Source organism: Pangasianodon hypophthalmus, chromosome 29 (assembly GCF_027358585.1).
Source record: "Pangasianodon hypophthalmus isolate fPanHyp1 chromosome 29, fPanHyp1.pri, whole genome shotgun sequence".
Taxonomy (NCBI): domain Eukaryota; kingdom Metazoa; phylum Chordata; class Actinopteri; order Siluriformes; family Pangasiidae; genus Pangasianodon; species Pangasianodon hypophthalmus.
In genome coordinates, this window is record NC_069738.1 from 6603795 (window position 1) to 6628740 (window position 24946).

Here is a 24946-nt window from a genome sequence, read left to right on the forward strand (position 1 = left end):
GACACTGATATTTTAAATCCCATCAACATGACCCATGTTGCTACCATCGATGTCACTGAGGTGCTGAGAATGGTCCAACACACAAGTAATATCTGGTTACTGGTGAAAGTATGGCAGGAATACTGCAGATATCACAGTTCACCATTCTCAAACACACACACTGACATACTCGTTTGTAGATATACGCAATTCCCAAAATATAATGAAAAACACTGAAACAATCCACAGTCCTGTGGCAAAACAATTCTTGTGTATTTTTGTAAAAGGTTTATTGAATTAGCTTGTCTAGTATTGAGTGAAGGATGTTTAGCCATGTTAGCTAGCCGATATAGTCAATGAACATTAGCTAGTAACACTTGCTTGCTAGCTTAATATAGCAACCAAGGCAGACATTTAGCAGCATTTAAAGTTTTAGAATTAAAAAAAAATGGCATTTTTTGATAAATCTCTACCAAAAGCAAGGGAAAAAGTCAGCAAACATGTACACTTTATGCATCTGTGATCTGACAATTATAATACAACTGATCTGAAAGCACAGTCATGTTGACAAAGAGGAGCTAACTTACACACATCCCTTAAACACGGACTTTTTCATTGTACTTATGACCAAGAATATTGCTGTATGACGGAAATGATTATAAATAATATCATTATTAGGAGTGTGACAGTGTACCAGGTATGAAAGTAAAGTGTGTTGAGGAATTCTGAAATAACTCTAAGTGTAACGTTATGCTACACTGATGAATTTGTGTTGCAGGACGTTCTGTGAAAATCTGCTACATGATCAGGGAAAGTGCTATTTTAGATTCTACAATGAAGGCTAAGAGCAATTTCTACCACACTGTTATATGGCAGAGAATATCGTTTGCATGATTATCATGCTCGAATTTATCATATAGTTCCATCCTTAATCACTACGTCTCTTTTTTTGAGATTCTTTTAAATTCATTTTACAAGACAGTCAATGTAATGTTTACTAGGAGCCCCGGCTCCTAGTTGTATTTGTTTTACTAGAGTTGACATGTAGTGCTGTGGAGTGGACTATCGCTCATTTCAGATACAGTGGATTTTATTACTGTACAATAAATTACAGCCCATGATTGGTTTTGTCTTTGATTTCCAATTCATCAGACATTACTGCTTTCTTAACAATGCAAGCAAACTCACTCTCTCTCTCCCTCACACACACACACACACACACACACACACACAATGTAAACATTTGGACCCACTTCAAAGCTGCAATCACATGGATTTAGTATCTTCAGCTGTCTTCAGTGCTCAGAGGCGCCATCTTTAATCATTACAGATGTAAAATGGCCATTTCTCCTTCAACAATGCACGCTGATCCTCAGTGTTTTCGCTGTTACACATCAATTAATTAGGATGTTAGCACATTCATGCAATCATTAACTGGCACTTTATGTTTACTTGCCCATTTTTACACATTAGCACACACACTCAGCCATCCTGAGGCGCACACTCTCTCAGTGCGTATAAAGAGATGCCGTGAACACGATGTCTCTGCGAATGGCCAGCGATGCTCTCTCCATCTTGCTGCCCAAAACCGAATCTCCTACAATTCGGGCTGCTTGTCTAACCTCCTTCAGAACTTCATCCAGTCTCTGAATGCAGCGCACCACCGTTCCCTCCTGCACGTCCGTCAGCTGGGCGATCTCTGCAAAGGGCTGTCACACACAAATACATCATGCTCTGATTTACTACTGTCACGTAATGCACAGTTTATACCTGTTAATGTTAACATGTTCTAGTTTGATATCTCCACAAGTGTGGTGATATACTGTGATAAAGTAATGTGATAGTAACAGTACACAGATGATATGTGAAAATATAAGTATAAAATAGATAAGTAAAAAATAAAAACCGACAGTGTGTTGTACGGAAATAATCGACTCAGCGGAGTGATACGGGCACTTCACATTATCTAAAGCTAACAATAAACAGATCAAAAATGTGTTGGTATTTATAGCAAAGAAAAATGTCTAATCTATTCAGGGATGCAGAAAGTTTTCAGTAAGGAGATAATTTTACATTTATGGAAGGAGTCTCCTCCATGCGAAAGTCTTCAGGACAGAGGATTTTGTGCATTACGACTTCTTGGTAACATGACAAGCTGCGTTTTTTGTCTTATTAACTTTGTGTGTGAGAGAGAGAGAGAGAGAGAGAGAGAGAGAGAGAGAGGAAAAAGGACTACTGAGAAAATGACTGTTTATAGCTGCTATACCGTAAGTGATAACAGGAAGTGACTTGCTTCATGGACGTTCTACAACATTAAACATAATGCAGCTTCTATAAAAGAAAAACGCTTCGGGATGTGCTCGGATATTGGAAAATAATCAACTTCAGTGTGTCAACAGTCACTCCACTTCATCACACCACTGCTTCATTGATTATTGTCCTATAACAGCACTCCCCTAAGTGTTTTATTCCTTATTTATCACACTGTTAAAATCCTATAAAGCACTCTCACAAAAATCCTCTGAGAAATGAGCCCAGAGTGGCTCAGTGATACGGCAGCCTTGCAAGGTCAAACTTGTGTGGGTTTTTGGGTCAGTGCTCACCATTCCTCTGGCCCAGCAGTACACCACCTCAGTCAGGCCAAACTTAAACTGGGACACAAAGTCTTCGACGGTCTGAGAGAGGCCACAGTCGCGCTGTAGCTCCCCGATACGTTGAGCCACGCACAGCACCCGATCGATTGCCTGTTTGAGGGGAGAAAAAAAACGAGTAAGGATGTTATCTCTCATGTTATTAAAACTCAAAGTCATAGAGCTTCTATGTCTCTACTCGATTCTCTTCTGCTCCTTCAGAGGCACTCCTGCATGCTATAAATCACTCACACACACACTCCTCACTTGCCTTTCATTCACTATTTCAGGCCCTCTTTAAAACTTGTTCATGTTCCAGGGCTGTTTAACAACACACACTGACACAGGACAAGTGTGTGTGTGTGTGTGTGTGTGTGTGTGGAGCTCAGCAGGTGTGTTGCCCTTCCTGGAGGCTTGGAGCAGAAGCAGCCTGTTCCAGTAACTGCACTCTGGCAACAGTGAGTCAGTAAGCACTCTGATTAGACAGACTAGCATTATTCCTTTTTACATGTGAAAGCAGCGAATAACTGAACAGATTTCTCAAATTGCAGTTAGGCTGTACTACTACGTTAGGTTGTTATGCTATATTTTGAGGAATGAGAGACCACACTGCATATTGCCAATGTTTCTGAATTACAGTGCACTGATAATAAAAGAAATGCACGTGTAGCATCAGACTTTACCAATATAGAGATGTCTGTTTAGATATTTTGTCTAACATACACTATTTTGTATTGTGTGAACTATCTGACATGCCAAAGCATGACTATGATAATAAATATGCTTTTTCTTTGTCCTGCAAGCGTCAAAACGACCAGCTGATCCCACCTGCATGAGTAAAAACCACCTGCTTGTGCAGGTTTTTTGTTGGGCCCCGCAGGATCACAGTCCTGATCCACACCTTTAATGCATATCGTGACATTTATTACACAGTCATTTACCTTTTCGGTCATCTTTTCAAACATTTCTTTAAAAATAAAATATATAAAATAATGGTAGACAGTTTGGTCTGGCGCATTGATCTCTTCATTTACAAATTTTCTAAGTTATTTATAATGAATGGGAGAGAAACTTCCAGAAGGCTGTAGTCACCAGTCACCTCTATAGTTTTATAGCAAGTCACCAGTCACCTCTATAGTTTATTAGCAGTGTTACACGCATTCACACACACACACACACACACACACACACACACACACACGGTGCTGTGCATACCTCTTGGATCGTGTTGGGGATGTGCGGTTCTATCTGAGTGTTCTGTGTGAAGACGAGGCAGGACAGCAGGGCGGCGCTCTCCTCCGGGGCCAGAGGACTCAGTGTGTTCTCAAACAGCAGCTCTGTGAGCAGGAGCTCATGACTGCTGATCTGACACGCCACTCGACCCTTCAGCTGCACCGCTCCGCTACCATCAATGTAATTCAGAGCCTCCAGGACCTGTGGATCAGAATACCAAAATATATTCACATAACATAATCATTATATAAAACTACAGTGTGCTATTGCATTTTCTGCAAATACACAATAAATGTTCAGCCAACATACGACGTACCATCATTTGTTTCAATAATTATAATGCTTCTAAACAAAAAGATCAATTTTTCACCTTCTACTGTGTTCTGTGACTTATGCAGTGGGAAGAACTAACTTCACAACATTAAATGTAACAATAAATGGATAAAACATGTCAATATTTTAGAATTGGCCAACTGCTGTGGTATAAGAGGAATAAAACACTTCGAGACAACTTCAGGGCTTTAACAGTGACTCTACTTCACTTTTTGTCGGGGCGCATCACACTGTTCTGCCACTGATTATTTTCCTGTAATAGCGCTCCTCATAGTGATTTATTCACTACAAAATGTCACTTTTTTAAATAACTGCATTTCAATAGGAGGATGACATTTATATAATTCATAAGAATATATTTCTCACTATACTCATCAAATTATGTCCTCCATATTACAAACAGTGTAACTGGTCTACCATGTGCCACTTTGTGTTTGGGAAGAGATCAGGAAAGCAGCAGTAACAGCCACTGACCTTAATCCTCTGGTGGTACTCTGGCAGCAGAGTCAGTGACTGATCTGAGATCAAGAACAGCAGTTTATCCAACTCTTCCTGCAGTTTCATCCGCTCCTGCACACGTGCAAACTGAGGACAAAAAAGGAGCTGCTGTTAGACAATCCACTCAATCACTAATCACTCATGGAAGACGTTTTTCTGACTAGGCATCCGAATAAATTCAAATTAGTGGCAGGAGATGAGTTTAATCTCATTCCTCCAACGCTGGAGCCTGGATGACATTAATATGAGCTTATGAGACATTAGCCTCTTATGCACCGAGACTGAAGGGATGGCAGCCGGGGCCAGAAGGATTAGCTATTATAATTCAGTTTTTAATACCATGCAAAGTTGTGCAGCAGCTTGAAAGAATACACTTAGGATTTTGTATAAGTAACTGTCTAAGTAGATGCTTCTGGTGGTTTTTCGTGAATCAACGAGAGGTGTACAAATAATCACACACTCTTTTTTAGAATTAAAAATAAACACATTAGTATTAAAAATAATACAAATAAGACGGCAATGTTGACTGAAAGAGCTTAAGAACTTGAGAGAGAGAACAAGAAGAGTTCCGAACTTTTGATGCCATGACCCAGACCCTCAGCTGGTAGACAGGCAAGAATGAGTGAGAGAGTTAAAGGGTGAGACAGGTAAATGTAGGCACACGTGAGGGAACAACAGAGCAAGACATACCTGCTCAGTGAAGGTGGGTGAGTGGGTGCAGTGGAAGTCTTTGAGGCTGTCCCGAAGGACTCGCTGCCTCATCACACCCTCCACCACATCCACACCCTTCAGGTGGAGGTCATTCACAGGGTCGAGGGTCGCGATGCCATCTGGGCTGGCCTCAGCCAATCGCAGGAGCTCCTGAGTCGCAGTGGAAATGGCTTGACCGGGTGGATCCAGTCTGGGAAGAAAAGAGGGAAAGTTGACTTTAATGATCTGAGAAAAGTGAAATAAATGGGAGCAGACGCAAAACGGATGCTTGTCCACCTGAAGCGGGGCTGCTGTCTCTTGTTATAGTTATCGATAATCCTCTCTGGAATGACCTTCAGGGTCTTAACTGTGATGGCTGAGATGTCCTGCGGCTTCAGCTTCTGCACTGTGTGACTGCAGGGACCTAAACTCACACAAACACACACAAACAATGAGAACAATATAACTTGTCTTTTCGTACAGTAGCCAGTACGAGGTGGTGACATGTACGAGACTGACCCTCTGGGATGAAAAGGCTGCTGTTGTGAAGGTGTGTGAACTCCCGGTTGTTCTGTATGGGTCCTGCTGCTTCTTCGTTCCCTTTATCACAAATGATGAGGGCAGTGAACGTCCGATTCACAGAGTCAGTGGACACCTGAGGGCAGCAGAATAGCAGACATTTCCATTAAACAAAATCAGCCACCAAGTTCGAGAGCTCTCAAGCTGTGACAATAATATTAGACATGAAGCCTTCACACACGGACCTGTAAGAGGACAGCCAGGGCGTTGAAGTGCTGAGCGTTGTTGACCACAACAACCCGCCCCACTGACAAAGCCTTCATTCCGTTCACTGACTCCATCACTGCTTGCTGAGATAGCGGGAGTGGGAAACTCACATTTTTACTCATGTACAAAAACCCAAAAGCATTTTTTTTTTTTTTTAAAATAGTGCTTACTATGTACCTCAGTATAAAAGTAGTAGCTTATCTGTGATGGTGTGATGATGATGTGTGTGTGTGTGTGTGTGTGTGTGTGTGTGTGTGTGTGTGTGCGCGTGTGTGTGTGTTCTCATGTACCTGCAGGGCTTCTGTTGTTATGCGTAGCTCTGTCAATGTGTGGTAATAGGAGAGCAGATCAGATAACTGACCCTCTGTGTCAAGAGGTGGGAGAGAGGAAAGCTCACTTTTCAACTCTGATATCCTCCTCTCATTGGCCTGAAAGAGTGAGACAGAGAGAGACAGACAGAGAGAGAGAGAGAAAGTGACAGAGACCAAAGACAGACAATTTGCAAAGATAATTTGCCAAATGTTCTTACATCTGCTACACATCTTTCCTAGAAATCTAAAAAAAAAAAAAAAACCTTTGAGGTCAGTCCAATCTAATTTGCCTTAGCAGAAAGATAAAAAAATTAAAAGGGTTTAAAAGATTTTGCTATTTTTTTTTTTCAGGACATAGAACAAAAGCAACAAAACTGATTTGAAATTTTTATACAAGCTAACTCTCCAGCAGTTGATATATTTTTCCACCTTATTGTATTTCCTGTATTTAATGGTCTGCAAAAAACCTACAGAACTAAACTTCAGGTATTTTACAAAAGAGCTTTGAAGAACACGGGCTGCTGGGAAATGTATCCACCTGTGTGTCCCTGTGGCTCTCAGAGAAGCTCCTGCGCATCATGTCGGTGACTCTGAGAGCCTCGACTCGCAGCAGGTTGAGGATCATGGTGTAAGTCAGCCTGAACTGGGACTGCAGCAACGTTGGCTTTCCCTGAGGAAATGCGAAAAGTCTTTCGATCAGCTGCATAATAAAAATCAGGTTAGACTGCAAATGGGTAAAATTTACACCTTGTTGCACACAGTTTTTAACACAGATATGACCAAACAGCTGAGAAAATAAACTCAAAACCCATTAACTGAGTTTTGCAAGAGCTTTTTTTTTTTTTTTTTGAGGAATGTGGAAAAATAAGTAAAATGGGTTTGATGGAGATCACAGCTCTCTTTCTATCCCGCTGTGAGTAATTACATCCCTCAGTCCATCGGTGATGCTGTTGCCATGGAGCAGTGAGCCGGCACGAGCCTCTGGAACCATCCATGACACAGCGCTGATTAACATTCAGAGAAGAGCCAGATAGGAACCTCCAAACACACAAACATGCAGGTACAGATTGCACAAGCACTCACATTTTAAAACCCTTCATTATGTAAAAAAATGGCACCTGTAAAAAAAATGAATTAAAAGCCACAACACAATTTGTATCAATGGTTCCTGATTGCTATGACAAGCTTGTTTTCCCTTTAATTCCACTTTAGAAATCTAACCATACTGCTTAGGGATGGAGAGGCCTGTTAAGAGCGAACAATTAGTGAACATAATGTATCATCGCTTAAATTCATAACTTGGAATATTCATAGTATTGGCTCCCAGACTACAAAAATGCTACACAAGCTACACAGACCACAATTCCATCACATGTTCTAATCAATAACCCGATTATACCAAACATCTCAAATACTTTATTATCATCATCCGCCAAGCCCCTGCCTCTCAGCTGGAAAACAAATCACCAACAAAAACAGTCTCCAATGTTCCAAAGACCTGAAACATTGATGTGTGAATCTCCGCCTTTCAGGCAACACAATACACATCTCGATACATAGTATACGATACGATACAAAAACCATGCAGTTAAACAAGTGACGATTCAATACACTTCAGTTCACTAATGATGTGATACGATTCATTACAGCAGTGACACGATTCGATTCAGGGCCACTCCAATATGATTCACTTTAAGTTTTATGTTTTGAAGGCGTTTACGCTCTGTAATATGACAAGATGCATTTTTGGTCTTAACTTTAAAAAAAAAAAAGAGAGAGAAAAAGAGATAATCTGTTTATAGCTACTAGGAATTGTTTCTGATTCATATATTTTTCTTACACCACTAATTTGGAATTTAAAAGCTATATCAAACCAGAATAAGTGTCATTTCAAAATGCCTTGGGTAAAGCTTTCTAGAGCGGAGACTAAACTCAATTATAAAATGGAGGTGCACTCAGTTTCAGACCCACCAGCATCATCGTATGCAGATCCGCCATTTCATGAACTCCAGTCTTGCAGAGGATGATGACCGTGCCTGTAGCATCCAGCCCTCTTCTGCCTGCTCGCCCTGCCATCTGTATGTACTCACCTGCAGACAAACACACACAATCACACACACAATCACACACACAATCACACACACAATCACACACACAATCACACACAATCTTTCTGTGTGTGTATTTAATTAACTTTGGCCTGAGATTACTCTTGTTAGGTCATTCACAGAAGTAAATTTTTACTCTGTATCTATCAGTCCCAGTGAAGAAGGCGGGGCCTCTGTGTCTGACAGTCCCAGTAAAGGAGGCGGGGCCTCTGTCCCTTTAGTACTCTTGCTGAACATGCATCAAGATGCACATTAATATCTCAGAATTAAAAACACAGCCCTCTATCAGTGACAGACTCCCATCTCTTTCTCACTTAACATTAAATACCAATATTCTGTTACTCAATAATAATTCTAGGAATAAAATTTGGACATGTAATTTCAGGTGCATGTAATGTTTGGCTTATGACTACCTCAAATTTGCTCATTTATTTATTTAATTATATATGTCAACTAATTTTAGTTCAAATGTTAAAGAAATTAGCTAAGTGTCATTTCTGATGTTCTTCCTCTCACTGATCACTATGTGCATAGTGATTACACTCATCTATCCAAAGAGATTACACCCACTCAGCACAAACACAGAGGCACATCAAAGGCCTCCTGTAGTATTTCATAAAGCTTCCGATGAAGCGAATTTACATTAGACATCTGTCTTTTTACACATAATTGTGTTGCCCATTCACTGTGGTCTGTTATTCCATCAACACCTGGTGAAATCTAATGAGCAGCACGATCACTAACACTAATGAGCATCAGTTCAGTCTTTGTTAATCACAGTTATCATAAATAGTAATAAAAAACAGGAACAGACTGACAGGCAAGGAATTCTTACACATACACAGCTCCAGAATTATTGGCACCCTTGTGAGAAACACAGGTTATGATAAAATATCTTTGTGTCTTAGGTCCATTAGGAGAGTAGAACAAAGAATTTAGGAGGTCACAGAATAAACGGTGCACTATTTATCATCATTATTATTTTTTTTTTTTACCAGGATGAAGGTTTCTGAATCCAGTTCCATCGTGTTTGCGGATGCTGTCGAACACTACGGTCCTGGCAGGCATGTTTACACCCATCGCAAAAGTCTCGGTGGCGAAAAGAACCTCCACGAGAAAGAAAACATCACTGTGATCATCTGTATGCACTAGATTACTGAATTGGGGGTGGGGGGAGGAGGAGGACCTATTATTCTACATTTATTGAGGTGCTAGTTATAGCTAATCCCCAGTGGGTTTTGTAATGCACAAATCAACGAGCATTGTGGAATTGCCTGATATTAAAGTTTCACATAATAATGACATCAGGGAGAAGTAAAACTCATTCAAAAGTCTCATTAAAAACTGCAAAATGCCCTTAATCCATCCTCATAATAACAGAAGACATGCATACTGGAACCTTGTTAGCTCTTGTATATTACGCAAAGAGCAAAACACTTGGAGGCATGCTGATGGGAAAATAATCAACATGGGAGTGATGTGATGTAGTGTGATGGGAGTGGTGTGATATAAAGGACCCGTTACCACCAGGAAGTTGATTATTTGTCTAAAACAGCACGTCCTGTAGTGTTTTATTCCTCTTATACCACAGCAATTTGCCAACGACAGCATTTTTTTAGTAATTAAAAGAACACCGTGTCATACTTTTTATCCATTTATAGTTACATTTAATGTTGTGGAATGTCAGTGAAACATGTTAGCTCCTTAGATTTCTTCATCCATTTATTATTAGTCTTATATTTTAAGGAGAATCCAATATACACGTCCCTGTTTTAACTGTTGCTATAGAAACGATAAATGCATTAATAAAATTCAAGAATTCAAGAACACTATTGTAAGTCGCTCTGGATAAGGGCGTCTGCCAAATGCCATAAATGTAAATGAATTCAACAGTGCTGTGGCATAAGAAACAGTAAGATGCCTGTTAAATGTTTAATACCAACTAAAACGTTCAAATAATGTTTTTTTAAAAGTACAAGCTGAGTTTAAAGAGCAAAAACACAATCAAATAATGTTATGTCATTTTTGAATTATTAAATGTAAAACAAATTCCTCAGTATACTTTTTTAAATTCTCACATGTAATACACGTAATAGTTTGTTACCTGAGATGATGCAAAGACATGACAGGACAGATTTTTCTAGCCATATATAAATTGCTTGATCCTGTTATACAGTGTACACTGAAACAACACCTAGAGCAAACAACAAAGGTTTTAAGACGTACTTTTACAAGGCCTCTAGAGAAAAGCATTTCGATGACCTCCTTCAGGATCGGCAGGATGCCGCTGTGGTGCACGGCAATGCCTCTCTTCAGCAAGTCCCTCATCAGCAGGATCTGAGAACCAAAGAGCAACAGAAACATCACATGAGTGCCAAGTTGCCAGTATAAGAATCTACTGCTCCGGCAAAAATCATAGAGCCAGGGTCCATTTTGTCAATATAAAACTTTTTTCCCCAAAAAAAATAATAATAGAAGAAGAATATTAATGTGTCTTGAATATAAAATAAAACATATGGTGAAATCTCAATCTTTAATTTTCCACTCAGTAACAAAATAATGATTCAAAAATGTCAGTTAAGCAGGAACAGACATCCAAATCACAAATAAAACCCCTCTGCTCAGGATAGCAAATCTTTACCGTTTATCTAGCTTCTGACTGTACATCAGCACTATTTCTAAATACAAGTTTGCATGACTGTTTTTTTCCCTCACTTTGTTATCATTCTTAAGTAATCCATATCTTCAGCGCGGTCCATTAAACCAAGCACTGGCCGTAAAGATCTGTAAGGCTAATTACCCGGATTCAGACACGCACCTCTGAGCAGGTTAGTGCTCTGCACGCCTTGTCTGGTCCTTAGGTAAGAGGATATGAGGCATAAAGCGGAAAAAGTATTCAGTAGGGTTAATTCATGAATATATTTATTAGTGCTCATTTACTAGTAAATTAAATTGTAACAAAAATGTGTATCTTGAATTAAATTGGGGGCCTACACATTAAAAAATAATATATATGGATGACTATAATATGACTAATTACAATTTTCATGAATGACTTGATCGACTATATACAAGTTTATTTTCCACAGACTAAGTGATTTTTCTCAAAAGTGTCACAGTAGTTACATTACTGTGAGAAAATGAGGATGTGCATGTTTTTATCCAGCATGTTTTTATCCAGGTAGAAGCACTAAAAAAACCTGTCTAGATCTACAACATCTTCTTCCAGAAAAGAGAAAACTTAGCAAGAGAGCCAGCCAAATATTCCATGTGTCTTTGTGTGTTAAAGCAATGGAACAAGACAAATTCTCTGTAGCACTGCCTTTCTTAGTAATGCAGTGTTTACTGAAGTTTAAAGTTCTCATCAGAAAACTGAGCAATCATGGATCAGGATGTACCTGAGGGAGTTGACGGTCTCCTCCTCTCAGCCTGCTCAGACTCTTTTGGAAGAAGGAGTGGATCTCGTTCTTCTCCACTGAGGTGGTCAGGTCCAGAGAGGTGAGTGAGCGAGCGTTTTCGTCACAGCGTGTGCGTGAGAAGGTGAACGCCACCACCGGAGTCTGCTGCCTCTCTGACAGGAAGTTGAGCAGCGTCTGCCACACAGCCCGGTCCTGAAACACACACACAGGCACACATGCTTTTACTTCATATACACACACACAGAGCACACAAGTGCAAACATACAGTATGTGCATTCATCAGATCCTCCATTGTGACAACACATACAACAGCTACTTGAACATGAGCGCCCCCTTGTGGAGAATCTCACATCTGCTAAACACAAGTGAGGGTGAGGAAACGAGGAGAGTGAGTGAACTTGTGGGTCACGTGAGTGCAGATTTGTGTGTAAATTATATGGTACAGTAACACAAAATTCCCTTGTAGACTTATTTCAAAGATCTTCAACAAAACAGTCATGACATGTTTAATCAGAAAGGTGAATGAGAAAAATGGTTTAGAATGGGTAAAAATATTATTGGTTAGCCAATCAGCTCTTTTTCTACACTTCAGACTAAATTCATTTGCTTTTAATTTAATGGTTTGACAAAAAACTGCCTCCATGTTGTCTGCTCACAGTGTTAGTTAGGCCTCACTCATGATAACTTAGAAAAATACATCATCTCACAGTTGTGAAAGTATGTCTGATACACAGCTTTATTATTATTATTATTATTATTATTATTATTATGAATAAGAACACACACCTGACTTGGTGTGGTGCTCTGTGACACCTTCTTCGTACCAAAAGACTGGGCATGTTTACTGGTGCGCTCCTTTTTGGCCTCCACAGCGGCGTAGTACCTGAAGCACAAAAATCAGTTTCTTACCATATTTCCTGGACAATAAATCTCTCAGTATAAATTTTACACCACATAAACACTGTCTGCTTAGAGAATATATTAATAGTCTCTGTAGATGGCCTGTATGTTTTAAGCCACAATCATGTACAAGGCATTTGGCACTTCAGAAACCCTATAAGTGCTAATACAGTTTTTCCCCACTAGTGTTACTGTAGTTCAGTTTCTGAGCTGAGCTGTCTATCTGTAGCTCCTTACGGTTCAGTCATTAGAGCAGTGTTTAAACGCTGAACCTTTGCACTTCGCTTAATATTCAGCATTTAAACTCTCCATGGCTGTGGGGTTTTCAATGTATTGTTAAGCCTAACCTACCGTAACTACTAGAGCAACATGCCTAGCCCTGAACGAATTTAAAATTTCACTTCATGCATGTTTTTTTTGGAAAAGCTGAGACAACAGCTGTTAAAACACCGTCCTACTGCCTTGTCCTACTCTAAAAACCACTCCATCTTCTCAAGACGAATCTCTTGGCTTTACCCTTTGGTGAGGAAACCTCCGGTAGCATCCAGCAGGAGGAAGAGCTCTTTCTGAGTCTTGGTGCTGTTTCCTGTGTAGAGGTAGTGCTCCAGTGGCACCGGTCTCTTCACTGTACTGATCACGTAGATCGGCCTCTTCTTTATACGCCTGGCAGAGGAGGAGAAAAAGAGGAGAAACCGAGACATTGGCCATGAGAGTTTTTCTAAAAAAAAATCACAAGCCACAAGGTGTAAGAGAAAACAGAAAGAATTACTAATAGTTTAAGTGGAAAAAGAAAAAAGACCAAAAAAAAAAAAAAAAGCCAAGAATACCAAGAGCCCACAAGAAAGAAAATTTTCTATTCATCATTTACCCAAAAAATGTATACTTTAAAAAATAAATAAATAAATGATCAAGAGTGACAGCAATTTGTAGCTGTTTTATAGGAATATCCAACTGCTAAATCCTTTAAAAGCCATGCTCTCCTAACACACAGCGTCAATAAGAGCGATCCAGGAAAAGCGTTAGATGATGACACCTACCCGATCCATTCGCTAAACTCCACTGCATTGGGCACTGTAGCACTGAGCAAAATAATGCTAACATGTTCAGGCAGCATGATGAGCACTTCCTCCCACACAACACCCCGCTGAAACAGAGAGAAAACAGAAAGAGACTCTTATAACCGAGAATCAGTTATGGAATGATTCATTAGCAGCATTCAGTGCCCATAGTTTCTGAAACTAAAAAGACATTTTAACTCTAGCATGGTAAACATCTGGCAAAGGCAACCCTAACAGGACAAAAAGTCAACCAGACTACACCAATAAATCCAAAATACGGCAATCCACTGAAAATCTCACCTCGGCATCGTTGATGTAATGAACCTCGTCGAATATAACCCACTCCAGGTCCCGAATGACCTCTGAGCCGTTATACAGCATAGACCTGAGAGACAGAGAGAGAGAGAGAGAGAGAGAGAGAAAGGGGTTATGAAAGCTTCATTCTCCTCTTATACCAGAGAATGATAATGAATGTTAATGTATGATCGTGGTTGCTTTATTACCTCAATATTTCAGTGGTCATGATGAGACAGGAGGCCTCAGGGTTTAGCTGAACATCTCCAGTCAAAAGTCCAACATCACCAAATGTGTTCTTAAAGTCGCGGAATTTCTGATTGGACAGAGCTTTAATGGGGGACGTGTAGATGGTTCTGACAGGGAAGACAGGGTTTGAAGGAAGACATCACCATCATCATTATTTTTACTATTATTAAGATTTCCACCAAATGTGTCATACACTAATAAGTCATATATTTTTTTCCATTGTTATTTATCTCTTATCCAGGTGTACATTTTGGGGGGGATATTTTGGACCTTCCATTTGGGTTCTTATATACAGATTCAGCAAACACACACACGCACACACACACACACACACACACACACACACACACACACACACCTGGTCATGTGTTTTTGCGAGAGCGCTATGGCGTACTCAGCCACCACAGTCTTGCCCGCCGAGGTGTGAGCAGCCACAAAGACCGAGTCGTGAGCCTCAAGCCTGAGGATAGCCTGCTTCTGAAACACGTCCAGCTCAAACGGATACTGAAACACACACACACACAAACACACACAGGGACATAATTCATTATCCTGTTCTGTCCAGGCAGTGATTTATTTTAGTCCTTTAAAGGGATGTGATGATATAGTGATATAAAGGTACACTCTTATAGTAGTTGTACTAATAAATTGAAAAAATGTCACCACAAAGCATTATTTCTAGGAAATATGATACAAATGTAGTGTGATATTTTTATAAATTTCTAATACATTACTCAGGAGTGATCCATAATCAAATAAATTAATAGCATTCATGGTTTTTTTCATATTGTTTATATTGGAGATTTCTTAGTTCTTGATTTTCAAGAGAAAGCATTTAAAGCTTAAATCCTACACCATTATATTTTTGAGTACAAAATGCCTGGTATAGTAATGCACATCCACGATAAATCAGTGTACACTATTCTTCTAAATAAGTGCCTTATACTCCAGAAATGGCTACTGCCACTAAACACGGGTACAATCTGCACCTTAAAAGCAGGATTGGGGATTCGTTTGTAGAAATCCTCACACGGAGAGGTGATGTCCACAGGCATAGCCCACTTCCTTTCCTTCTTTTCTTCTCTGATTTTCTGTATTCCTCCATCTGTCTTGCTCGGTGATGAAGCTCCAGCGGGAGCAGGAGATGGCAGTGTGTCCTGGAAGAGATGAAAAGAATAAATCACATGTTTCACATTAATACAGGCAACTGTCTAAATCTGTAAAGTCCAAAAGAAGCGCGGTCTCTCACTCCTCAAAGTTAACACTTTCTTTCGTAATAAAAGTCAATTGTTTGTATAATAACAAATCCAACAGCCTGACATCATATTCCACTGCATTCTATCACATCCATCCGTATTTAAATCACTGAATGCTTTAATGTATATTTTATACAGTAGAACACTGGTCATGCTTTGTATCATATTTTGGTTGTAATTCAGATCACGAGTGTATATTAATGAACTCATTCTAATATGTTGTCTTTCCTACAGTAACAACTTAGGCAGGGATTTGAATAACAGACACTCCATGTGTGTGTAATCATTGGTATGGTGAAGTTCTCAGCAAGGAGGCATTTATTGAACATTTTTGGAAGGAACCTCCAGTTTCAGAGCTTTGTAACAGGATTTCCGACTTGAAAAACTCTTCGGTCCTGAAGAGTGTTTCTGGTTTCTTGGTTAAAAAAAGCTATTTTTTTTACTTATTAACTTCAAGAGAGAAAAAAAAATTGAGGTTGGTAAGGGAATGACTGTTTATAGCTGCTAGAATGTTTCACAGACATGGATAAATGGATAAAACGTGTTTTTTTTATAAATAACAAAATTTAATCATTGGCAAATAAGAGGAATAAAACGCTTATAGGATGAATCGCAACAGGTTAATGTGTTTCTACCCTGAAGTTGATTACTCTACTATAACAGCATGTCCTGAAGTGTTTTATTCCTTACTCATCAGGGCTAATACTGATATTGATTCATTGTTTACCTTAATGCCCAGATCCTCAAGGCTGTTAGTTCTGTGGAGTTTGGACTCCTCTCCACTTCCTGAGCTTCTCTCTTTCTCCTCAGGCACAGGTTCAATTATATCATCAAACGTAGACAGCAGGGACAGCAGGTTCACGTCTCCTTTTGTAGTGTTAGCTTCTGCAGTATTTTGAGAACAGACACAGAGTAATAAATCATCACCAAGAGGAGAGTGGTGTAGTACGTGTGTGAAAATAGCTGTGGATTAAACCTTTGTTACTGAAGTTCATGCCAGCTTTTAGCCCCGGAGGCACCGTCAGTAAATCTAGACAAGGAGAGAGAGAGAGAGAGTCATTATTGTAAATTGCATAAACACACCCCTACCTGGAACAAATGCTTATACAGACTCTACACAGGCACTGAACATGAACAGCCATGTTGCAAAGCCATACAGTGACAAAGAAAAACTGAAGAATTTTCACCATTCTCAAAGTCAATGTCCTCCTCCAACTCGGACTTTTTCTTTATCTGCTCTAACGTCAGCTCCTCCATACCACCTGAGGATAAAAGAGACGCTCTGTATTACAGGAGCAGCTGAAAAGCAACCAAATCATTCATTATTACAACCTCCTCATTGGTTTATCCAGCTAATGCATTCAAGACCTAAATCTGATTTACAGTGAGTGGGTTTACATGCACACTAATAATCCAATCAGTGTCTAATTAGGGTAGCTACCAGATTACCAAGTGGCCATCTAAACAAGAAACTCTGATGTCACAAAATCCAATACAGACACTTCGGTTATAGACCAATAATCTGGTTATTCAGCTAATGCACACTTAAAATCTGATATTTTATAAACTTAAACTGGAGGGAGAAAATAAATTTGTCTGTGTCTTTGGACTAAAACAGACATAGCTCAAAGAAATGCAATTTTAGTTTAGTTAGTTTAGTGCTTAAAGTAGAAACATCAGCACTTGTAGCAGAGCTACAGCCCAGCACTGTGTACATGTCATGTATATCCTAGGAAATATGATTACTGACAGAAAGCAGAACGCATACTTGAATCAGAATTAATAGATATGAAAGAATGACAGAAGGACAAATAAATTATTGGCATTTTTTAAAAAATATTTGGTACAAGTAAATTCATTCACCAAAGCTGCAGTTGATTAGATTCCATTGAGCCGTGCTCAGATTGGGTGGGGAAAATAAGGATAATTCCTCTCTCTGTGTCTATACACAGTGATGCCACTAATATATATATATATATATATATATATATATATATATATATATATATATATATATGTGTGTATGTATATATATTTATATTTATATATATATATATATATAAAGAGAGAGAGAGAGAGAGAGAGAGAGAGAATATATATATATATATATATATATATAAATATATATATATATATATATATATATATATATATATATATATATATATATATATATAAATATATATATATATATACACATATATATATATATATATATATATATATATATATATATATATATATCCACTAATATATATATATTACACATGGTGTGATTACGTCCAAGCCCTTTTCTGAGAAATTGAAGGAAAAACCTGGTAGGAAGGGGTAGTTGGTGTTGCTGCCTCTCAGGCTCTCAGATGGAGGTCCAGGCTGCCGCTGCATTGATAAAGAGTTCTTTGCTGACAAGCCAGTGTGCTCCAGCAACACCTTAAACACAGACAGAAACATGTCAATACTAAATACAAATACTAATACAGATTTGGAGCATCAACTCCATCTTTTTAACTTTATAGAAATATAACTGTAATGTTCATGGCATTTGATTTTGAATTATCAGCGACATAGATAAAAGTTCTTTGGAAACAGACAAAACAATTCGTCTCCATTCTTTGTGTGTGTGTGTGTGTGTGTGTGTGCACATTATATCTAATATATGATTATACATTAGATGCAAACAGACAATAAGGGTTAATGTGGACATGTTTTTTCTTTTTCACCTCTGTAAAATCCAGCAGCATGCCGGTGGTGGGATCTCTCACTACAGACAGACCCGAGTGCAGAGGAGACAGCGAACAGTGCAACAACGAATCCACTTGTCTGTCCCTTTTAGTCAGTCTGAGAGATAAAAAATATATATTATTTTGATGCTGATTTGATGCTGATGCACATATTACAACTAACGGTGACCTAGCCTAGAATGCCTTAGCCTAAAAGAACATCTAATGAATACAGATTTCTCAAAACACTTTGCAGGACAAAGGGACGGTAAAATGGACTCGGACTAGGACACGGGTTGCCAACTGGTATTTCAGTGGATCTGAATCGAGGATCTACATGCTCAGGGAAACATGATCAGGCTGTGTGCCTTCATACTTAAGAAACTTCTGGAAGGCGTCTGTGGTATCGTGTATGGGCATCCATGCGGGATCCTGCAGGAAACGTTTCTCTACCTCCATCTTCAGGTCCAGACTGAATGGAGGAAGCCCATGAGGAAGCTGAAAGAACAAAAGAACCATGAATCCCAGAAACTCATATTCAAGCATTCAAATTCTCTTTAAGCATCTCCAAGGAATAAAAGAGGCCATGGTGGGTCAGTGGTTAAGGCGCTGGGTTACTGATCAGAAGGTCAGGAGTTCAAACACCAACACTGCCGAGCTGCCACTGTACCACCCTCGAGCAAGACCCTTAACCTTATCTGCTCCGGTGGCACTGTATCATAGCTGACCCCAACTTCCCAAAAAGCTGGGATATGCAAAGAAAGGAATTTCACTGCACTGTAACATACATGTGACAAAGATTTTTCTTCTTAAAACAGCTGGGGACATTTTGTTATTGAAAAACAACCAAACCCCAAGGTGTTTTATCTTATATTGATCTTAAGGTTGTGAGTTCAGACCCCAGCACTGCCAAGCTGTCACCGTAGGATCCTCGAGAAAGACCAGTAATCCTCAACTACTCTGATTATAAGCTGTTTTGGATAAAAGTGTCAAAAAAAGCCTTTAATGTAAATGTCTCTATGAGAGTGTTGAAGTGTGTATGTGGTTCTCTGACTTGTTTCAGGTCAGCTGGTGGAAAATTTGTATCACTTCTCCTTTAACAGCTCTATATTGCTTTTTGTCTCACTTAATTTAATGAAAGTGACATCCTGATGAGCAGATGTAAAAAGCAGCAGGTTTGGGGGTGATCATCTCACCGTGCTCTGTGGTGGGAAGGGTGTGTGACCGGGCTGTGGGTGTGTGAGGAGCTCAAACTTCCCTGAACAGCCCATCTCCAGCAGGGACAGAGGCAGATCATCAGGGCCAGGGGCTGGCAAATCTACACACACACACACACACACACACACACACACACACACAGGACAAGGTAATTAAGGCATGCTGCAGCAGGAAGCCATGCTAAAATTAACCCTAAATTAAATCTCTCAAAGTTTTTACACAATCTGTCAGAATTTTAGCAAAACAACAAAAGCAAACACACACTATCTACAAACTATAACACTCACAATGAATTATTCACGCTAGCCAAGTTAGCTAACAAGGTACCGAATTCCAAATTACTTCCACTCACACTTATAGTGCACTACATAGGGCGCGTTATCCCACTCACTCACACCCTACAGAGTGCACATACATAAGGAACCGGAATCCATTTGGGATTCAACCAGCTGGCTGTCAATTTAGCCATTTTAAATGAACACCGCCGGTATTAAAAACAAAATAACATATTAATAGAAACGAATTAATAGAATAATAAATATATAATATAGCCACTGAATAATAAACAGTGTCTCTTGCTAACTCACTTATCTTCTCCATCCCAAACTGCTGCTCTCTTATTTCAGTCACTGAAGTTGCAGAAAACAAGCGACGCGTGAACAGGAAGTGACGCCCCGGAAGTTCGTGGACTTCGAAGATAGGACTTTTTTTTTTTTTTTTTTTACAAAGTTTTGAATTAAGAGTTAAAACATGAAAGAGAGTTCATCATTTCATGCACCAAAGCAAACACAGAACTTTTTGGTTCCCCTTTGTTTTATATATACATATGCGTGTGTGTGTGTGTGTGTGTGTGTGGTTGCAGTGGCAAACCGATTCTGGTCGCTAAAATGAAGAAACGACAACAGATGACGTCATATCCGTGCGTCGAATGATGTGAAAAAAGTGCGCGTTCCCAATTCTGCATCTAGGAGAGATTTGAAGTAACAAACATTTCTTTCTGTTTTTTAGTCTAGTCTTTTTGCAGCATATGGCTTGTAACTGCCAGCGTGAAATATATTAACAGCTAAAATAAAAAAGTTTAACGACCTATTTGCTTTTTTCTTTTAAATGTATCCCAACATTTCGCAGTGTTCATTAGCTAGCTAACAACCGAAACCCTTCTCATAGCTCACTGGCTAGCCAAATTATTAACTGTGGCTTAGTTCAGTTTGTTGTGATGGTTAAAAATAAAAAAATTCCTGAAGTCTACATTTTTTTCTTCTGCAGTCTGACTGGAACATGGCGCTGTTTCCAAACTCACTGACAGAGGAGGAGGAAACGCTGCAGAAGAAATATGCCAAGTTAAAGAAAAAGGTAGAAATGCATTCAGATGTTGCAGCAGGTGATGTGATGATGGAGGATCTGTGCAAACTTTCATGCAGAAGCACATATAAACAGCTCAGTTATTTATTTAGATATAGTGTTATGTTGTTGTGCTTTAATAGGAGGAGATTAGATCTAAGTAATAGATGTTTGTGGGTGTATTTTATTTATTTGTTTATTTTAAATATTATTTTATTAAAATACATTACAAAAAAAAATTGAATAATACATAAATTAGTAAAGACTATTATTTATTTTCTTATTTAAAAGGATTTTTTTTTTTTTATGAGGAACCTTTAAGAATAAATGTGATAATGTGAGACTATTTTATAAGAATTTTATACATATTTTCAGAAGGACTGTTATAGGATTATACACATACCAAATAAAAATATATTTTAAAAAATATGTGTTTGGTGATCGGTAGGATTTCAGCAGTTTTCTGGATTATTATAGTGCTGGGTCACGTGTCAGTGTTAATCTGGACCTGGATATTCAGACAGTTTTGACAAGCAGATAAATGAAAGAAAAAAAAACCATAGGCACCATTTTGTCATGTTGTTAACTTTGTTTTCTCTCACGGTAGAAAAAAGCCCTGCTGGCGCTTAAGAAGCAGAGCTCCAGCAATCAGACGAGTCAGGCTGGACTGAAACGCAGTGAGTCACGTTTTCATTACTGGCTACTGGTGTAAAATGAATCAGTACAAAAGTCATAGTCGGAGTGAGCAAATGTTAGTTTATGATGTATTTATTTTTGATTTATGAAGTTAATATCACACCTCGTTTGCATGCCCTGGTTTGAGGACAGGAGTTTAATGTTGGGTTGTACTCTGTTTCTCTTAAGCCTTGTCAGATCAGCCTGTGGTGGACACAGCGACAGCCACCGAGCAGGCCAAGATGCTCATCAAATCTGGCGCCATAAGTGCCATCAAATCAGAGAACAAGAACTCGGGGTTCAAGCGATCACGAACACTCGAGGGTAAATTAAAGGTACGAAACCACCATGCTGTTGAAGTGTCGTCACTTTCCTGTTTTTATGTTGTCAATATTGCAATTTAAATCATATATTTCTACTTTACTACAAGCATTATTTGTTTTTTAATCTTAGGATCCTGAGAAAGGTCCAGTTCCAGCATTCCTGCCGTTTCAGAGAAGCGTCTCTACAGATGAGGAGCTTTCTGAGGTAAAGATGATTTAATAACGCTACACAGCTTGTCTTAGTCTGTAGTAGGTCATTTTACCAATTCATCATTTATGAAAATTAATCCACTTTTTCCCTTTACAGTCAGCCAAAAGAACCCACAGAAAGGCTCTGTATGAGAGGTAACTTTAAGTGACCCTCTGTATATAAGTTATTTGGACACTTTGTGATACTAATATTTATCTTCACTTCCTGCTGCAGCTTCGTCGGCCCGGCAGACCGCTCGCGTGACGATGATGAAGGTGGAGGAGCATCTAGCCGGGATTTCGAGCGCGAGCGGGACAGGGATCTGGAAAGAGAGCGCGATCGAGAAAGGGACAGAGACCGAGATCGAGATCGTGGCCGAGACAGAGAGCGTGAACGAGAGAGGAACAGAGACAGGAGCCGAGACAGGGACAGAGACAGAGACAGAGAGCGGGACAGGGAAAGAGAGAGAGACCGTGAACGAGACAGAGAGCGAGACAGAGATGGACCCTTCAGACGTAAATCCCATAATAATCAACAATACCATTATAGTTATACTTAACAGTTTGTAACAGATTTGATGATTGCATTATTAATTATACAGAATAGTCTTTTGTTTTGTTTTTACTTTAATGATTAGCAAGCCTATAATAATTATATTGCTTAATCTCTGTGTTGTGTGGAATTGTTTCCTTCTAAGTTACATTGAGTTTGTTCCATTAACGTTTAAATTATCCTGATTTTTGTGCACATGCAGGTACGGACTCGTACCCGGAGCGGCGAGGTATGCGGAAAGGAAACACCGTGTACGTTTACGGTGCAGGCATGGTGGAAGAGAGCCTGCGTGCAGCTTTCTCTCAGCATGGGAACATCATCGACCTGTCCATGGACTCACCACGCAAGTATGACTGAGATTTAACCTGCTAATCTCTGTGACAGTGAAGGAGAATTTTTCAGTAATTATTCAGTTATTCTTTAATAACATTTCACACACACTGAACCCTGTAGCATGGCACTGCAGGTTTCTTCCTATATTTAGGGGGCCAAGCACTGAAGGTGCATAGACACCCTGCTGGAACTGTAGATGTTTTCTGCTTATTATTATTATTAGGGGGTCAAGCACCATACTGGAATTATATGCATTATTATTATTATTATTATTATTATTATTATGATTACGCTTGCACAAGGGAGTCTATGGCAGCCCATAGAAGGCTTTGTACACTTTTTATGAAATTTGGCACAGTGATGGATGACAGTCTCAGCTACCTGCACAGTAATTTTGGTTTTGAGAGCAGAGCAAATTTGGACATGCCATTAAAATACCTTAAGAATAATTTAGAAATGCAATTCCACTTTCCTCTTGGGATTCCTTGGGTTATGCTGAGATCAATGAATACCGTGATTGTATTTATTTATTTATTTTTTTCAGAATATTGGATTTTCCGCCATTTAAAATTTCATCCGTACCAGGCAAATGAATTTGACTACAAAGTTGTTAAACAGGAAGTGAAGCCATTTCTTAGCAACACTTTTACTTATTAACTCGGCACATATGTTTAGCAGCATGACCTGATGTTCACAAGCAAGCTTCGAGTTCATTTGCAACTTGGGAGGGGAATTTCTATTTCTGCATTTTCTCTACAGACGTGTGCACTCCTGATTGCTGCAGGAGATTTTGGAGAGAAAAAGGGAATGTTTGCTGTTCTGTGTGTATGACCTCAGTGTGAATGGCTTCTTTGTGTTTCCCTCTTTGTTCCCCTCCAAGCTGTGCGTTTGTCACTTTTGAGAAAATGGAGTCGGCAGATCAGGCTGTAGTAGAGGTCAGTGTCAAATCTCAGCACTTACACGTCCTTTTATTAACGTTCTTTACAAACTGCTAATATGGTTCTCTGATTTTAGCTGAATAACACCACAGTGGGTGACATCACCATCAAAGTCAGCATCGCTAGAAAGCAGCCCATGCTGGATGCAGCTACGGGGAAATCAGTCTGGGGTTCTCTGGGTGAGTAAAACCAACGTGCCGTGATTCTCGAGAGATTCTCACATTAAGCCTTGTTTTGTTTAAGCTACACAAGTAATGAATTAAAGGAAAAACCAACCCATCAACGATTCAGTGACACCCTGTGGATGGGGGCGGAGTCATCTTGGAAGAGACCACGCCCATCACAAGAGAAAAGTTTTATCATCTGCTAAAGAAAAACTTTGTACTGATTTGCAGTGATGCTTTAAATCAATGCCAGTAAAATATATACATAATAGAGCCACCATGTTTTTTCCTTTAATTTGTCACCTTTATGTTTTTCAGACACATGTTTATTTACGTCTTGTTTTTATTTTGCAGCTGTCCAGAACAGCGCCAAAGGCTCGTACAGGGACAAGCGGAATCAAGTCGTCTACAGTGAAGATTTCATCTGAGCATTTCACACACACACACACACACACTTTTTTTTTTTTAAATGCAGAACTGCTATTGGTTTTCTGCTTTCTTCCCCTGTTGTTTTTTTTTCATGCGAATCATACAGCTGTAAGACTTTCATTAAAATACTTTAGAGTGTGTAGAGCGTGTATTTATAGTTCATACAGTAATCAGCTTTACTGTGCTTTGGCATTACAGCGCTCAATAAAGTTTGAACAGCTGTAAATAGCGATGTGTATCTCTTTTTGTGAGAACGTTACTAATACATTAGTAACAATCTGATAAGGATTCAGTAATTAACAAGGCATGCTGTTAGAGG

General features: G+C 39.2%; 2 protein-coding genes across 3 annotated transcripts; one reads left to right on the top strand and one right to left on the bottom strand.

Annotated features, from left to right (window-relative positions):
• Positions 1-122: 122 nt before the first annotated feature.
• On the bottom strand, positions 123-20415 carry skic2 (SKI2 subunit of superkiller complex). 2 transcript variants are annotated; one of them, XM_026942254.3, is made up of 29 exons: positions 20270-20415; positions 19661-19782; positions 18841-18962; positions 18465-18582; positions 18060-18174; positions 16932-17006; positions 16721-16774; positions 16472-16629; positions 15478-15645; positions 14847-14992; positions 14449-14595; positions 14246-14330; positions 13925-14031; positions 13404-13550; positions 12774-12870; positions 11967-12179; positions 10795-10905; positions 9564-9675; positions 8432-8550; positions 6999-7130; positions 6440-6577; positions 6128-6232; positions 5883-6018; positions 5661-5787; positions 5364-5574; positions 4650-4760; positions 3825-4043; positions 2583-2723; positions 123-1688 (listed from the first exon to the last, which is right to left on the bottom strand). In XM_026942254.3, exons 1-29 carry the CDS (start codon positions 20280-20282, stop codon positions 1488-1490), a joined length of 3750 nt encoding a protein of 1249 aa, XP_026798055.1. In that variant the 5' UTR covers positions 20283-20415; the 3' UTR covers positions 123-1487. The 2 variants fall into 2 exon arrangements, with proteins under 2 accessions (XP_026798055.1, XP_034157421.1); XM_034301530.2 differs by lacking the exon at positions 20270-20415 and adding an exon at positions 19970-20241.
• A 129-nt stretch (positions 20416-20544) lies between these two features.
• On the top strand, positions 20545-24855 carry nelfe (negative elongation factor complex member E). Its single transcript, XM_026942256.3, has 11 exons — positions 20545-20662; positions 20949-21035; positions 21631-21700; positions 21888-22033; positions 22152-22226; positions 22329-22366; positions 22446-22726; positions 22966-23110; positions 23977-24031; positions 24111-24213; positions 24553-24855. The coding sequence occupies exons 2-11, from the start codon at positions 20961-20963 to the stop codon at positions 24624-24626; spliced, it is 1062 nt and encodes a 353-aa protein (XP_026798057.1). The 5' UTR covers positions 20545-20662; positions 20949-20960; the 3' UTR covers positions 24627-24855.
• The last annotated feature ends 91 nt before the right edge of the window (positions 24856-24946 follow it).